The 18,210-nt window shown below is 37.4% G+C and overlaps 1 protein-coding gene across 1 annotated transcript in view; it reads left to right on the top strand.

Moving 5' to 3' along the window:
• The window catches only part of LOC137071278 (globoside alpha-1,3-N-acetylgalactosaminyltransferase 1-like), a 50,762-nt gene that overhangs the window by 20,058 nt on the left and 12,494 nt on the right, over positions 1 to 18,210 (top strand). Inside the window, exons 2-6 of the mRNA XM_067439125.1 lie at positions 6,470 to 6,505; positions 7,325 to 7,357; positions 8,881 to 8,931; positions 11,834 to 11,863; positions 11,971 to 12,108. Coding sequence (XP_067295226.1) covers positions 6,470 to 6,505; positions 7,325 to 7,357; positions 8,881 to 8,931; positions 11,834 to 11,863; positions 11,971 to 12,108 — 288 coding nt within the window. The remainder of the gene's footprint in view (positions 1 to 6,469; positions 6,506 to 7,324; positions 7,358 to 8,880; positions 8,932 to 11,833; positions 11,864 to 11,970; positions 12,109 to 18,210) is intronic.

The raw sequence follows: 18,210 nt of genomic DNA on the forward strand, positions 1-18,210 counted from the left end.
GCTTGACTATGTGGCCTGTCTGAGCTGACGGATAATGCTTGATTTGAGAATATGCTGATTTTTTTTGGTTTTTTGTTTTTGTTTTGATTACTCCGTTTTTTACTTGAATGTTTTTTTTAGGTATACCTACGGTAAGTGGAAAATGTAAAGAAGTTTATTTCATTTGCATCTTTGTTGTATTATATTTGTCCTATTGTTTTTGTTCTTTCCATGCTGATCATTGGCTTCTGCAGCTTTGTTTTTTTTTGGTGTGTTCCGCATCATTGGCTCTAGTTGGACACGGTCAGGGTTTTTTGGGCCAATTTAACATGTAGAATCAGCATCAGGCCTTTGGTGAGAGAGAGAACTCTGGTTGGCTGTTGGCTGGAAAAAAAATTGTAATATTAACATTAGTGGAGTGGAATAAAGAATGTGATCAGTAGGTAGGACTTCTATTCAAAAAGGCAAGCGCACCCTGATTTGTTTACAGTTTGTGTATCTGCACAAAAGGGTTGGTTTCCCTTTTGAATGATGACTATAGAAAAATATATCTGCAGAAAAACATGCAGGCGCCGAACACACATGCTACCTGACAGTCGGCTATAGTTCTCTCTGTGTATTCAAGTGCAGCTTTTGGCCCGGATGTGGCTGACAAGAGGTGACAAAACCGCTGCTAGTTCTTTGACCCAATGTCGGGCTGGTGTGTCCTGGCCTTTAGAAAGAGTTGTGTACTTTCAGTTGAATACTTAAATCAGTATATACAGTATTCCAGATACTTTTCAGTCCTGTTTTAGATCAATGCACAGTACCGAATCTGCACTGTTGAAGGTCAACAATGACCTTTTTCAAGTCCTCGAAACCGGCAGAGGTGTCAAAAGTACTCGCATTCATTACTCAAGTGGAAGTATAGATACTAGGGTTTAAAAATACTTTTGTAGAAGTTGAAGTATCAACTCAAGCTTTTTACTTAAGTAAAAGTGTAAAAGTACTGGTTTTCAAAACTACTTAAAGTATAAAAGTAGAAGTAATGTAAGGAAAAAAATGCCATTAAAGACAAAAGCTTAGGCCACACCACAGGGGCATATAGCGCACTACCCCACCTCCTCAAAAAACATTTTTCTAAAGGCCATAATGACTATAATGTTAGATTAAAATGTTAATGTTGAAAAATTTGGGAGGCACTGGCTACCTGTTTCAGCCACATATACCCATTGAAAATTAATGCATTTTAGTACAATGGAAATATACCATTATGTGTACTGCTGAGCATTAACATGTTTCCTGAAGCGGAAGATATGATGACTAGTTGCCTAAAAGTAATGAATAACCTTTATCGGAATGTAAATGTAGGCTACATGTGTGATCAGTGTTGCCAGATTGAGTCGACGATTTAGAGCCCGACGGACCCTGACTTTTACACCCCTAACCTCATACCCACTGTCGGCCGCTGACTGCTTGGTTGTCAGCTTGTCACTTTAAAAAAAATTAACAAACAAACAAATTATCCAAACATTTTTCTAAATTAACTTTATTAAAGAAACTAAACAAAATATAACTATTGGACATTACAAACAAAGCTGAACTATTTTAATGACTGCAGGAGTGTGTCATAAGAAGGATTGTGCAGGGCCTGTGCAGGGCTCAAAGGTCACCAAAACTGGGAAAATAATGTGATGATATTTTATTGAAGAAGCCACTTTAAGTGCAAACAGTGCCCAATATAAGATATCGGAAAAAGCACATAATTAACAGGCATTTCACGTTAAAACACACCACAGCCAAAATGCGTAATTCATTGATATACTGTACAATAATCCGCCGACAAAAACAACAACAATTCGCTTAGCTTTGCTCTGACAAAACTACAGTACCCTTGTGAAGTTCATAGGACATGCACTTAGTCCAGTCAAAACTGATTCATCATTGATTCAAACCTCTTTCAGCAGCTGTTGGGGTTGCTAGTTGCAGATGTCCCGAGTGTGTATATTATGATGGACAGGAATAATGATTATACTTATAAAGAGTCTTCGAGTCACAGGTGTAATCCAAGTTTGAGAGTTTGTTCACTCTACCACTCCTTACTGTAGAAACGGCTTGTGTATATAACGTTATATACTGTATGTATGCCACTTTAGCATAGCAATCACTTGAATATACATCTACAATGAGTTATCGCGCTAAAAACCTGGCTGTCATGAATGAGCGCGTCTGCTGCTGATCGCTGATTGACTGAAAGTGCGTGCTCGTCCACTGCAACCCGCCCCATCTGGCAACACCGTGTGTGATGATTTGTGCTTTGAGTCATGTGCAAGCGCGATGTAACCAATAGGGTGTTGGAATGGTATATGTTTACACTTCTTATCCAACCACAATCAAATTCACACTATCCGGATGACGCAATTTATCTGCATAGTTTTTTTTTTTAAATAAGATGAAATGAAAGAGGAGTAACGAGCCTATTTTTAAAAAGTAAGGAGTAGAAAGTACAGATAATTGCGTGAAAATGTAAGGAGTAGAAGTAAAAAGTAGGCAGAAAAATAATTACTCCAGTAAAGTATAGATACCCAAAATTTCTACTTAAGTAAGGTAACGAAGTATTTGTACTTCGTTACTTGACACCTCTGGAAACCGGTCCACACGTAGTGCTTATCTTTTGTTAGACTGAAGCACTGCTTTTGATCAAATCAGCCACGGAATCTTACACCGGTTGGAAAAGGTGGTGGGTATTCAGGGTGACCCCTTCCTTTAAAAAACTGACACTTCATATCCTTATGTACTGTGTTACTGTTTTGGGGAAATCAAATGTTGGATGGCTAATAATTTTTTGCAATTAAATGAAAGTAAAAGCGAAATTTAGATTTTAGGCCCATCCTGATAATTAATTTTTAAATTAGGTTCTATCTCCCCCAGTGTTCAACCTTACATAAGGAATCTTGGGGTTGCATTTGATTCATCACTAAATTTTGAGAAACTCAAACACATCAAGCTTTCTAAATGCAAGTATCTCATGTCTGTGTGGCAAGTATTCACTGAGTTACAGTTCATTTTCAGAGGTGTTTCAGAATGGACTTCACTTAGAGACAGCAGAATGTGCATCCTGTGTTTTCTTTATCATGCAAAAGGAACAACATTTTGTTTTTATTTTGATTGTTCACAAAAAAAGTAGACACTTAACAATTTCGCATGATCTATAACACTTATCTGCATTACACAGAGTATTTTAAACCATACAGGTCTGCACAGTTTTGGGGCTCCTGAGAAGCTTTGACATGTTCTTACATTTGTGCGTTTTTTAATTGCTTTATAAGCAAATGTATCATTACACTGTATTCAGCATAAACTGGACTACCGTGATAGGGGAGCAACATGTATGTACATACTTGTATTTTTGAGAAAATAACGTTTATGCGTGGCTTAAAAAATTTAAAAACAAACAAACAGACAATTAAGACACTGAAATAAGGCCACAACACACAGTAGATATGTATCCACAAGACTTTTGACTAATGGATGTTGTTGCTTAAAGTTTTTGCTTCAAACTGATGTGAAAATCATTGTGCCTGCTCATTCACATAAAACAATATATTTATTTAAATCGTGTAAGGCACTTTTTTTTCACAAAGCCCATATATGAAGAGAATAATACTGTGATTCACACCTGAGAGAACATATTAACAGCACAATAAGCCGCTTAATGAATGAGCCTTTGTGTCAGGTATGGGACCGAGAGGGAACTAAGGAACAGGAAAAATAAATATATTTTTTATATACATATTTAAAAATATAGATTTTTTTTATTTATTATTTATTCAACAATATAAAGTGAGAGCTATAGGCACAATATCCTATGTGGGCCAGTATCAGGTCACTACAATCTGTCACATGCCTGTCCTGTCCCGTGTAGCACTTATGTTGTTATGTTAAGCCTAGTTCACACTGCCCGATTTTTGCCCCGATTTTGAGTCGCCGACAGGTTTTGTGAAATCGCCGACAAATGCCCGAGATCATAGGCAAATCGGTGCTCGTGCACGCGAGTGACAATCACGCAGTGTGAATGATCAAAGACGCGATCAGAGAGAGTCGCCGACGAGTCGCCGACGCCCGTGAGATATTTGGCATGCTAAATATCTGGAGCTGTCGGCGGTTGAAAATCCTGCTGTGTGAACTGCGTTCTGACTGAAAATTACATCGGCGATGACCGACAGCCAATGAAAGAGTGAGCTACAGGGCAGCGTACAGGCAGGCAGTATTTTAATTGATATATTTACAATTCTATCAAACAGAAACAAAGGCCAAACATTTGCACATCCAGCCACAGCAGCAGCACATTACAAAATTGTTTATTTACCTCAAACTGTCTTTGCAGAACACAATCCTGGCTCCCTCTGTCTGTCCAACAATTTCTTCCGCCATAATCTTTTTTATTTTTCTCCACAAATCAGCGCACATACAATTTGAAGCAAAATTTGTGCAGTTTATCATTTTTAATAACAATTCCAAGTGTCGCGAGAACTCCGGTCTGACGCACGTGTAATCTTGCGTTGTTTACTTGTCACATTGCACGTGTGTTTGGGAAACGTATATTGCGCACCGAGAGAGAGTTGTGTCGGCGATTCTTCCTCTTGTTCAGTCATGCAGTGTGAACTCCTCTGTCATCAAACCATCGTGCAGTGTGAACACAGCAGTGACTGAATGATACCCCAGATAGTCATGCAGTGTGAAAAGAGCAGTGACCCGACGAGTTTGAAAATCGTGCAGTCTGAACTAGGCTTTACTTTGGTCATGTGCTCCAGTCTTTTGTCTAGATCCCACCCCCCTTGTTATCTCATTATTGGTTCATTTGCCCCACCTGTGTTCCTTCTTGATTTATTCCCTTTATAAGTTCCTTGTGTTTGTTAGTCCTTGTCAGGTAATAGGGAAAGTAGAACAGTGAACAAAGAACAAAGAAATGGGGATTTAAAATTTATATCATAAAATCACGTTATATGTTTGTCTAAATGTCATAGTAGCACTTAAACTGTATGGGCAAGATCTTGAACAATTTAAGGGGGTAAGATTCTTAGGAATGTTCTTTGATGAGAAGTTGACCTGGTGTCAACATATGGATAAAGTTAGGAATAAATGTAAAAAGATTAATATTGTCTTGAGGTGTCTGTCAGGACAAGACTGTGGCGCAAGTAGGGAATCCCTCATAAACATCTATCAGGCTCTTTTAAGATCCATATTAGATTATGGTTGTATAGCATACATGTCAGAATCGGAATCAAACCTTAAAAAGCTTGACGAGGAACGGGAAAAGGCACTTTGGATTTGTAGTAGAGCATTTAAATCATCAGCAGGATCTGCTTTACAGGTGACACTTGAGATGCCTTTGTGTATTAGGGGGATCAAGATCATGTTGGCATATTGGATCAATTCACAAGGACATAGTGAGGAACATCCTGATAAGGCCATCTTACAAGTTTGTTCAGAACATAGTACGACAAATTATAACTTTTTTGGATGGATAGGAAATGCAAAAACACAAAATGCAAGCGTTAGCCATTTACAAGTAATTGTGGCATTATCAATGGTACCACCATGGACATTTATAATGCCATCTGTAGACACCAGTCTTCAGCAAATGTTAAAAGTCTAAAATGCTACCACTGAGGGTCATAGTTCAAAGTATATGGATTTGTATCAAGATAAGCTATTCATATAAACAGATAGATCAAAGCAGCCAGACAGTTTTTACTGCAGAAAGGGCACCATGGTGCTGCTTTCTTCATTCCTCATTATGGAATAACAGTTTTAAAAAAAAGAGCAGCAGACCATTTATCAGTGTACACCGCAGAACTTTTAGGAATATTATTGCCGTTACGGTGGTTCAAAAAGTTAATAGTCAAAACCAAAATTATAGCTACAGTCAGGGAAAACACCATGCAGACAAGGTATCAAATATTTGACTTGCTCTAGAGAACTGGATGTCTCCTTCTTTTTGGTTCTTGCCCATGTAGGGGGTGGAAGGAAATGAGATTGTAGATATTTTGGCTGAAAGGATCAATAAAACATGAAACAGTTGATATAAAAGTATCACTATGTAGAGCAGAAATTAAAACTATTATTAAGGGACATATTAAGAAAATATGGCAGGAATACTGGGATATAGCTGACAACTGAAGACATCTACAGTATATAATATACAAAAACAAGTAGGTATGAGTACGAGGCAGGGCAGAAATCCAAAGGAAGATATGATAATAACACGTCTTAGAATAGGTCATGCTGGTTTAAATTTCTAAGACATCTGAGGCATTTACAGAAACAGATTCAACCCTTATCAACTTTTTTAACAATAAAGCGTGCTACAATATTTGGGGTCATTAGATCACTGCAACACCTCACCAGGATTTTATGTATCTTGGAATTAAATTTGATGTGTAAATATATTGAGAAAAGGTATGATCTGCTGTGCTTATTCATGATCTGTTATTGTGTTTCCTTACAGACTCATTTATTTGGGCTACACCTCCACCCTAGTCAGGTGAGTGTTGTTCAACTGTTTGTGATAACTACATTCATCAAAACAATCTTGAGCAAATATCTTTAAAACATAATCATTTCTTATTACTTTTTCTACGGGGTCTTTACTTTGATTACATTATTCACTAATCTGAAATATTTTAATTTACTTATTGACAAATGTATATAAATTAGCCCATGTAGTTTATACATGGTTATAGCATGGTTAGCATGTTAGATTTATTTGATCTGACCGAGCAGTGTACACACATATTTGAGGAAAGACTGTAGAAATAGAAATGGCTAAGGGATATTGCAAAAATAGTTTCCGAGAAATATAATTGAAAAAAGGGGTTATGATCAAGAGCCTTAAAGGGTTAGTTCACCCCAAAATGAAAATTCCTTCATTAATTATAGCCGTTCACGGCCCATAAGAACTTTTTTTTTTAAATCCATTCGCCCAGTAAGGCCTCCATTGGCAGTAATGTAATTTCCTCTCTCAAGACCCACAAAAGGCACTAAAGATGTCATTACAAAGTCCTTCTCACTACAGTGGTTCTACAATCATTTTATGAAGAGAACAGTTTTTGTGCACAAAATAACCCCTAAATATAGACTTATATAGTGAAGGGACGATTTCAAAACATATCTTCCTGAAGCCTTGGAGCTTAATGAAACTGCGTATGGATTTATGATTCGGATCATGTGTCAGACCTTCAAACTTCTGATATCACGTCCGAACTGCTGATTCAATACACTGATTCATAAAGCTTCAAACCTTTACCAAGCGGTGTTTTGAAATCGGCAGAGTTTCAGTGTTATAACCACATATCTTTTTCAGATATACCAAAGAAGACCAAAGAATCTGCCCTACGTAAGTAGTCACTGTTCATGGAAACTTACATATATATATAAAAGCACAGACACAAAAGCATATATTTTATGCACACTCACTCAAGAAAAATCGAAGCCTTTTTTTTAAAAGATTGAATTGAATAATCCTCACATTTTTAAATCTTAATCGATTATTCAATTAAAATGTGAACCACATTATTGTTCAGGGAGAAAACTGGACAATGTAATATGTTTTTTTGTTGTTGATTTTTTTTCTCTCCACTTTTTCTACCTTTAAAAACACTGAAGCAGGTTGAGGGAATAAAGATAATACCAAATCTATTAATAATGTGACTAATTAAACACAGTGCCTATCACTAAATAAAAAACATTTCATAATGTTTTGTATTTTGTTTGATTTAACATGTACCTCTCATAGTTTGTTGGCTTGTAAATTAGCAAAACTTGCACTTGCATTTGATTTTGTTTGTGTGTTGAAAAATATATATGAAGAAACACTGTGTCTGGTTGTGTCCACTGAATGTGACCCACTTTCTATGGTTCCTGTGGCCATGGAAAATTAAATATTTTCTATGACAACAAAAAAACTTCTGTTACATTTAAACATTTCCAACAAATAAATGAATTAACTTCTTTCAGCTTGTTGAACAAATATTTATTTGGACATTTCTACAGTGCAGGGCAACCCTGATTTAAAAAAAAAATTTAATAAAACATTATGTCTCACTGTAAAAGATATTAATATGTTGTATTCATTTGTAGTTTATATGGTTAATATTAATGTCGGCAAAAGGTCATTTGGCCCGTACTTGGGTACTGTAAAAAAAAAATTTTCATTTGGCCCTCAACCTAAAATGAGTTTAACATCCCTGGCCTATCAGACGTTGAAATTATTTGGTTCAGGTGCACTTTATTTAGACCAACTGGGAAAACCAGGTAGCTGCTGGTAGAGAGGTGTTAGTGAGGCCAGCAGGGGGTGCTCACCCTGTGGTCTGTGTGGGTCCTAACACCCCAGTATAGCGATGGGGACACTACTGAGAAAGAGCACCGTCTTTCGGATGAGACGTTAAACCGAGGTCCTGACTCTCTTTGGTCGTTAAAAATCCCAGGATGTCCTTCGGAAAAAGAGTAGGGGTGTAACCCCGGCATCCTGGCCAAATTTGCCCATTGGCCCCTGTCCATCATGGCCTCCTAATCCTCCCCATATACTGTTTGGCTTCATCACTCTGTCTCCTCTCCACCAATCAGCTGGTGTGTGGTGAGCGTTCTGGCGCAATATGGCTGCCGTCGCATCATCCAGGTGGATGTTGCACATTGGTGGTAGTTGAGGAGATTCCCCCCTTCAATGTAAAGCGCTTTGAGTGCCTTAAAAAGCGCTATATAAATCCTGGTCATGACGTCACCCTCCCTGTGACATTCCGCAATGCCATTTAATGCCAGGAACCCTGTACAAAGATGCATCCATGCTAACATAAACACATTAACACAACAGAAGTTAAGATATTACACTAATAGACACTGATTGTGTTTCCTATTTCTTAGAACAAAAACAGAGCAGGAAAATCCACTAAATCCACTGCAATCACTACATGGGTGAGTACAAAATTTTCTTCAACAGTTTTGCTCTAATTTATTGTGACTTGTTTCTTGAGGTTTTGGAAACAGAACAAATGCTTTTATGTCGGTGGAACACCAAGTAAAGACCTGTGAGTTCTAGAATAACTGAATACCGCTCTCATTATTTCTCTAATATGAAGACATACAGTACCTGTCAACAGATTGAAAACATTACAATCTTTTAATGTTTTTGAAAGAAATCACTTATGCTCAAAAGGCTGCATTTATTTAAACAAAAATACTATAAAAACAGTAATATTGTTGATTATTACTACAATGCATACATTTATTTACAAATAATTGCTTTCTGTTTTAATACATTTGAAATGTAATTTGTTCCTGTGATGACAGCTGAATTTTCAGCATTATTACTCCATTACTCCAATCTTAAGTGTCACATGATCCTTCAGAAATCATTCTAATATTCTGATTTGCTGCTCAATAAGCATTTATTATTATTATTATTATTATTATTATTATTATTATTATTATTATTATTATTATTATTAACATGATTATCAATGTTGAAAACAAACATTCCTTGAAAAAGAAACTCCACTCCGTGTCATTAGGCATGACTATGGGAATGCCCCCAGCATGACTGGTGTCTGAAGTATGTGTGCAACACATCAGTCTGGATTGGCTACTGTAGTGTGATGACGTCACTGGCGGCCAGTGTCATCAGCTTTTTTGTATTTAGTAAGGCAGTTTGCCTGTTTGCACCCTGTTACTATGGAGAAGGTTTTCAGATGTGTGAATGTGTTTCAGATGTCAGACTCCTGAAGACATGCATAAAATATGTCACCTGTCTCAGAGTGGAGCATGCCTGGCAACTGAGGTTTTTCAGCTCTGGAAGCTCCCATCCGGCTCTGTTTAGAGGGGATGAGAGCTAGGTGATTACATTTCAGTAAAAGCAGTACAGAGTATCCAATCTTGGGGCTCGCAGATTGATCTCACTGAGAGCTGGAGATGGGCCTGGCCCTTCAAGTTCAGTTATTCTTTGGTCAGATCCATAAACACACTCCACAGATTTTTACAATCTGACTGAGTACAGATTATTGGCCCACTGGGTGTTGGGTTTGGAGGCAGATGTTCAGAACAGACTCTTACTCCTGCTGATTGTGATTTTAGATGTGAAATTGTTAAAATTGTATGGTTATATGGACATCAGGACATTAAAAAAATCATATGGTCATTAACAAAATTCGTCCAGAATGATGTGAAAGACTGATACTGCAAAAACGATTGCTGTGGCTTTACTAGAAATTTAATCATAGGATGTGCTTAGTTTTTCTACCATTGTTTATTTTGTAATTATGTGTGTTTTTTGGCAAATTTTTGTTAAATAAATAATGTCAAGGTTTAATATGTGATGTGTTGTTCATTTAAGATTTTATTTACCTAATTTTAAGATCAACCAAGGATTTTATTATGTACATTAAACCATAGGGTCCATTCAGTGAACACCCAGTTTTTTTCACATGACTGTAAGTTGATAGCCTGACAAGCCAGACCCACATCAAGATGTTTAGTCTAGAAACTCACCATTGACAGGGCTCAATCCGAGGGGCGGGATAAACGATTTGGCTTTCAAACTCCCTCTGCACGCAATTGGATGGAGCTACAACCAACCAGAACAACATGAAGCAGAGCTTGTTGAAGCTAGTAAACATGTGAAGATTAAACTTTCGCTGTATCCGGTCGGCAAAACTCCGAACACACCTTCCTTTCTTAAGAATGACTTCAGTGCCGTTCTTTTCTCAGAGAAAAGCTTAACTCCAAGTCTTCCAGAGCCTTTTTTTTCAGCCCCAATGCCAAATTATTGTAATGTGAACAGGTTGGATGAACATGGGTGCATGAGGATAACCCAGGTTGAAGAGAAGCTTGCCATCTACCTCTCTCCTGACGCAACGTCCTCATGCAAGGCTCTAATGTCCACTAAGCCCAGCCGTTTAATATCTAAATTATTATCTTGACTAGTTTCCAAAGGCAGTCCCTCTGCCTCACAGCAAATTATGTCCTTCAAGCGACCAATCAGGGCTCAGTGAGAAGGACAAGTATGCTAATGAGTGGCTAAATGATTAAATTGTGTATTCAAGGTTAAATCTGTCAAGAAACGTGGCGATACTAATACAAAAAAACATTAATTTAACAACATAGATGTAACATAAAACCCTAATGTACATAAATTATGAGAAAAAAAAACTGTTCTTTTAACAAAAATACTAGGGCTGAGTATTGACACAAATTTCACAATTCGATTTGATTTTCATTCACAAGCATGTGATTCTATTCTATTCGATTATGATTTTGATTTGATTCAATTAAATATTGTTATTGTTTATTGTGGGTAGCATCAGATGGGGCACATGTCAAATTTTCTTGAGGAAAAAAAATCTCAACTAATGCTGTACACTTCTACATTACTATAGGCTAAAACTGAAGTTTAAAATTATCTGATTCAATTACACGCAATGATTTTTTAAGTTATAATACTATTTTTTCTAATGCTAATAAAAATGCTAATTTCTTACAGTACAGACTAATGAGTTTATGAACACTGAATGTTTTTTCTGAAGTAAATGTATTCACAAGCTGTTTTGTTGAAGCCTTTCTGCGGTTGAAACACTGATTGTAATTTGAAAACAGCACCTTCGATGCTTGGATCCCTAATTATAAGAGTGTGAAAGTTCAACCCAAAACATCTAAAAAAATCCCCTATACAACAGACTTAGGTGGAAGTCAAAACACAGTCTAAAGTAATTAAGAATGACAAGCTGTGAGTACAGGAGATAATTAAAAGACATCCCAAACGTTAACAACTGATTATTTTACAGCTGTTTTTTTGTTGTTGTTGTTTGTTTGTTTTTTTGTGCAGGCTTTCATATGCTCAGCCCAGTGTACTGGGGTAAGAATATATACCGTTATTTTTATATATATGTTTGTATATGTTTTTCATTTGCATTTGGAGTTTCATTTAATGCTTATGTATTTTAATTTCCTCATTTAAAACAGCAGAGATGGGAAAGGTGTTCTCTTGACACCATGGTTAGCCCCAATTGTATGGGAAGGAACATTTGATCCCATGTTGATTGATTCAATCTACAAACAACAGAACATCACTATAGCAACTACAGTCTTCGCTCTTGGAAAGTGAGTTCTTATCTCTCATCTAAACCTCATTGATTCTGAATTTTAACCAGAGGTTGACAGTAGTGAAGTATTTTTATTTTGTACATTTTTGTAAAGTAAATTTTTCAAGTATGTGCGCTTTAAGTGTTCTTCTTTGGAAAACCTTTACCCCACAACATTCCAGAGAATAATATTGTACAATTTACTGCACTATGTTTCATATTTAATATCATTTAATTACATTAAATAAAAATGTAGTATTTTCATACTTTTATTAAAGTTTATATTTGGGTACAAGTACAAAAGTTTTTTTTAAAATATAAATATTAAAGTTAAATATAAATATGAAACAGTGTAGTAAAAAGTACAACATTATGCTTTGGAATAGTGAGGTAAAAAAAAATCCAAAGAAAAACACTGATAAAATACATATACTTGAAAAATGTACTTGAGTAAAAAAAAAAAAAAAAAAAAAGTACAAATAATTTACTACTGTCCATCTCTGATTTGAACAATATCAAAATAAACATGAATGCATTTTCAGTACAGCTGAGGCTATAAATGATTGATGGGGCATTTCACATGCAAAACTTAAAGGGATAGTTCACCCAAAAATGTAATGTTTATCTGCTTACCCCCAGGGGATCCAAGATGTAGGTGCCTTGGGGGTAAGCAGATAAACATCAAATTTTCTTTTTTGGGTGAACTATCCATTTAAAGGGATAGTTCACTTTGAAATTAAATTTTGATATGTTTTAGCTTACCTCCTGGGCATCTGACATGTAGGAGTATTTGTTTCCCCAATAGTTTCAATTTTGATCAATTTAGGTCAAACCGTTCTTGTCTGTGCCTCACATAATGCCGGTCTATGGTCACCACCTCAAAGAGCATACACAGAGAAGTCCAAATTAAACAATCCCCCATCATAAGTACACACTGATGGCCTAAGACACGAAACGAGCGGTTTGTGTGAGAAAACGAACAGTATTTATATCTTTTACATCTTGTATGCCGATTTCCATATTTGGAGAATAAGAACTATATTGTTTGTTTAATGCTAATTATATATAATTTTAATTTTAAAAAAGACTGATTAAGCTAAACAACAGCCTTTGGTTGCAAAGGTAGCATGGCTGAAAACATTCATTTTAAGTAATTTTGGAGAGGCGGTGTTAACATTAAGTGACATGGCATCTGACGCACAGGAGCCAATGGCATATGTCGCTATGCTTAGTGACACACGCGGTGACACTTCCGGTTCTTACTGGCATGTGTCAGTGGATAGTGACATATGCCACTTCACTTAGTGACACACGCGGTGGCACTTCCGGTTCTTATTGGCATGTGTCAGTGGATAGTGACATGTGCCACTGACACTCACGAAACACTGACATTGGCAGTGACACCGAGTCGCGGAACATGTCGCTTTTGTGACACTCCAATGTCGCAAATGCAGGACATAGAGGCAACCACCCTCCGCTTGGCGTCGGGCGGTAAAATCCTTTAATGCATGGCTAGCCGTGGATTATCCCTTATATATATAATATATGGTGGCGCGGACGCCCACAGCCCGTGATAACTATCGATCTAATTTCTAATACAACCCTTTTCTACCCTGTTCTCTCACGTAGTGTCATATTTAGCAGGAGAAATGGATAATCTTGTGTTGTAAATCCAGCAGGTTCCAACTCTCTGTCAGTGTTGAAAACATATATCGTTAAATTATTTGTTTTTATAATTTATAAATTGTCCCGCCCCGCTCCGCCCATGATAACTTACAGATAAACAAACATATAATTTTCTTTTTCTTTATTATTATTTAAACCATAAGGAGTTCACTTGCATGTATTTAATTTAGTCAGTAAATATTTACAAAATAAAACATCACGTGCCAAGTTTGATTCATTTTTTGGTCACATTAAAAAAACTCACACCAGGCTGCCAGTCTGAATATTTAGAACGTACGTGCGAAAGGGTTAATATTAAAATAAATGTTTTATCCTTTTGTCTGAAACAATTTTTCTTTTTTATACGTGAAACAACGACTATAGATGGCAGATAAATGTTTATCCACCTGCCACTCAAAGTAACCACGCCCTTAATTATGCAGAACTTTAAAGGGATACTCCACTGCTTTTTCATATTAAACTATGTTATTCCCTTAACTAAAACAAGTTGTTACATACCTCTCTCATCTCAGTGTGTGCACTTAATCGCTCTGACATGCTGTGACGATCTGATAGCATTTAGCTTAGCCCACTAAGCCCTGTTCATTCACTATGGAACCAAACAGAGATCAAGTTGGAAGCGACCAAACACCTCCACGTTTCCCCTATTTAAATACAGTTACACGAATAGTTGAACGATCAAGTATAGTGACACAAAATAAAACGTGGTGCTTTTCTTAGCAGGTTAAAATAGAACTATAATGTATGGCGGAATAAAACTTCTGAGAGTACTTCGACTTGGTGCAGTAAAAAGTTACGGCTGAAATCCTCCCTCACATCTCCTCCTCCCCCCTTTTGACAGAAATGAGAGAGGGAGGGGGAAATGTGAGGAATGATTTTTCAGGCGTGACAGGAATAACACAGTTTAATATGAAAACGCGGTGGAGTATCCCTTTAAGGCTTTTTATAATGTAAACTTTACATTATTTACATTAACTTTACATTAACTTAACTGTGAGGGGGGTGAATTGTTTTATAACTGTAGTCATGAAGAGCAAAATTAGCCATATTGACCAAAACCACAATTTGTACCAGGCTGTAAACATGTTTTTTTTTCTGCTGTAAAGTTGGGAATTTTAGCATGGGGCTTAATGAGATTCTGCTCCCTTCTGGAGCCTGTCAAAGAATTGCAGTTTACATTTTTTCCGTATTGGCTTCAAGACGAGGTTGCCGCGTGGATTTAAACCCGAAAAAATGGAAATTAAATGTGACATGCCACATGCCCCATAAGGTGGGGTACATTGTAACATGCATATGACAGCTTAAAATGTTATCTGATACAATAAAAAATATCCAAGACAAACTAAAAAAAAATGTCAATAAAATGCAATTAACTTCTTTTCAAATAAAATAATGTTTTTTTTAATAATTAAAAATATTTACAAAAATTGTCAAACACACTGCAAAGCTGTTAAATAACATATATAAAATTAACATAATATTAAATTAGTCTCAATTTGTGTCATTTTAAATAAACACACAACACACACACACACACAGAAACAGAGATTAAAACTAATTTCAAGTTGGAAATGTACTTTTGTCATGGTTAAATAAACGTTCATTGATATTTTCCAAAGATTTTTTTTACTTTTGGTGCAATTTGTTCTCTATATTGATATGGCAACTTGTAAACACAAGTTTTATCATGCTGGCATGTGTGGAAAGTTTTAAACCATATGTGCTACAACTAACCCTGCATTATGTTGTGCCCTGCTCACCCCTATGTGTATGTATTAACAGCAATTTTGTTTTTAAAAGATAAAAATCTGCTAACATTTGAGGATTAGTGAGGTCAACCAGCATTGCTTGCCTTTTTAACATATTTCTGACTAACATTGGTTAAAGACCATGTTGCAGTTGTTTTTAAGTATTTTATGTTCTTAAAGGTAGAATAAGTGTTATTTTAAAACCGTTTTAGAAAAAGGACACGGGCCGAGTGGAATAACAAACTTGTAGCCAATCAGCAGGTAAGGGGCGTGTCTACTATTGATGGTGAGAAGAGCGCTCGCTCTCGCTCTGTGCACGTCATTATTCAAAACACACGAGTCACACATGACGGACATTAGCCGAGAACTAGTCTAATATATGCTGCTCGACTATGCTCGTGTGTCATGTTCACTTGTTAGTCCATTTTCGATCATATTGTGGCTCACTTCAGCGATGATAAAGACCCGTTCATTTCCACACCGTATGGAGCATCTAAATCTCCTCACTGTGTGCTTTAAGCATCAGCTCATACAATGTCTCCGACAAGTAAGATACTATACTCCTAATATATGTTTTTTTCCTCTTTTCATGATCTATATAACCCTTATCCAGTCATAATTGTAATATGTCATTAGCTGGACTGTCGTGTTTGTTTTCTATAGAGTTGTTCATGAGAACGTCTCGGTTACGTATGTAACCCTCGTTCCCTGAGGAGGGAACGGAGACGTAACGTCAGTGACTGACGAATGGGGGTTTCGCTTAGAAGCCTATCATCTCCGAGACTAGAAAGCGCCCAATGGCAGTGCCAATGCCATGGGCATGCGAGATTTGCATGCGTAACTCCGCCTACCCACGTGGGTATATAAGGAAGTAGCTGGCATAATCGCATTATGTTTTACCTGCTGAGGAGCCAAGTTGAACTCCGTTCCAGCGGTACAGCGGATGTGGCAACGGGACGTTACATCTCCGTTCCCTCCTCAGGGAACGAGGGTTACATACGTAACCGAGACGTTCCCTTTCGTTCAGTCACTCCGACGTAACGTCAGTGACTGACGAATGGGGGTCCCAATGAAATAATGCCACTCGGCTGTCTTCCAGTGCCCTGCGCAAGCGTGAGAGCCCTGGTGCAAGTAGGACGGTCAAAGGCCTCTACTTAACGCAGGAATACCAAGGTACACTGGGAGGCAAATTCCAGGAGGAGATATGCACCAAGATGCCTACCCGTAGGGAGGACTTAAGAATACATGAATGGACAGCACAGCGCATACTAGGGCTAACAGGGGGGATGAGAGTTCAGGAGTAACACGAGACCTCACGAGACCTGGTGCGAGATCTAAGATGGCGGCTCCCGTCTGCTAGATTGTACACAATTCCAGCTGAAATACCTACATTCTGTTTTATTTATTTTTTCTCTCGGTTTCCTCCCCTTCCATACTTCTTTCATTTCGTCTTTTTTTTCTCTCCTTCCCGTTTCCGGATTATAATATTATACAACCTGGATCATCTCGAAGAATACATCGACGCGCACTACAACACATTCTGCTGCACCATGAACAGGGACAAACCGGATCACAACAAGAAAAGTAAAGGTAATCTCACTCCAAACTCCAAGAGACCTCGTCCCGAATCACCTTTCAGCCCAAGTGCAACACCATCCACATCACCCAAACCGACGTGCTGCACTGAGGTAAGCGACATTTTGCTCTCAATCGAAAATAAACTCACCGGACTTGATACCAGGATTGCACTTATAGAAGTCATACACAAGGAACTCCAGGAATTGCGACACAGCTTAGAATTCAGCCAAGAACAGATAGACACTCTCACTAAAGAAAATAACTTTTTAAAGGACTCCGTTCAAGCACTTACCATTCAACTCACTTCCGTTGTCGCCGAAAATAAAACCATCAAAGAAAACATTTTGGACTTGCAATCGCGCAGCATGAGGGACAACTTAGTTTTTACAGGCATCCCGGAACAAACTCCAGACGACCCCGAAAAATCAGTCAAGGACTTCATAATAAAACAACTCAAATTACCAGCGGAAACAGTCCAAAGCATCACCTTTCACCGTGTCCACCGTATCAGATCCAAAAACATCAACAACAGACCACGAGCGATCATCGCAAAATTCGAACACTATAAACACAAAGAGCTGGTTCAGAAGCAAGGCAGACAACTCAAAGGAACAAACTATGGACTCAATGAACAATACCCAAAGGACATTCTCGAACGCCGGAAACAACTCTTCCCAATCCGAAAACAGAAAATGAATGAAGGAAAAAAGGCAGTCATTACAGTGGACAAATTATACATAGATGGACAATTATATCGCGATAAGGACATTACTCCCTGGCTTTTCTGACACTTCACTTACATTCCTAAGTCAATAAATCATAAACTGAAATTAACACACTCACTTCTTTCTCTCTTTTTTTTCTTTAAACCTTAGATGTTGTTATATTTTTGCACCTAGGTCTTGTGTCCCCCTTCCCATGTCCCACCATATGTTGGTATTTAATGGTTTCTGTTTTGTTGTTGCTGTTCTGCTGTGTATATTCTGTCAGTTGTCTCTGTATTTATGTTATTCTGCTAACAACATTGCACACACACATATACACTACTACACACAGTCGAATATATACACTCACATGAATACATATAAAGTACTAACAGGCCCACACAT

The sequence above is a fragment of the Pseudorasbora parva genome, chromosome 3 (assembly GCF_024679245.1).
Source record: "Pseudorasbora parva isolate DD20220531a chromosome 3, ASM2467924v1, whole genome shotgun sequence".
Taxonomy (NCBI): domain Eukaryota; kingdom Metazoa; phylum Chordata; class Actinopteri; order Cypriniformes; family Gobionidae; genus Pseudorasbora; species Pseudorasbora parva.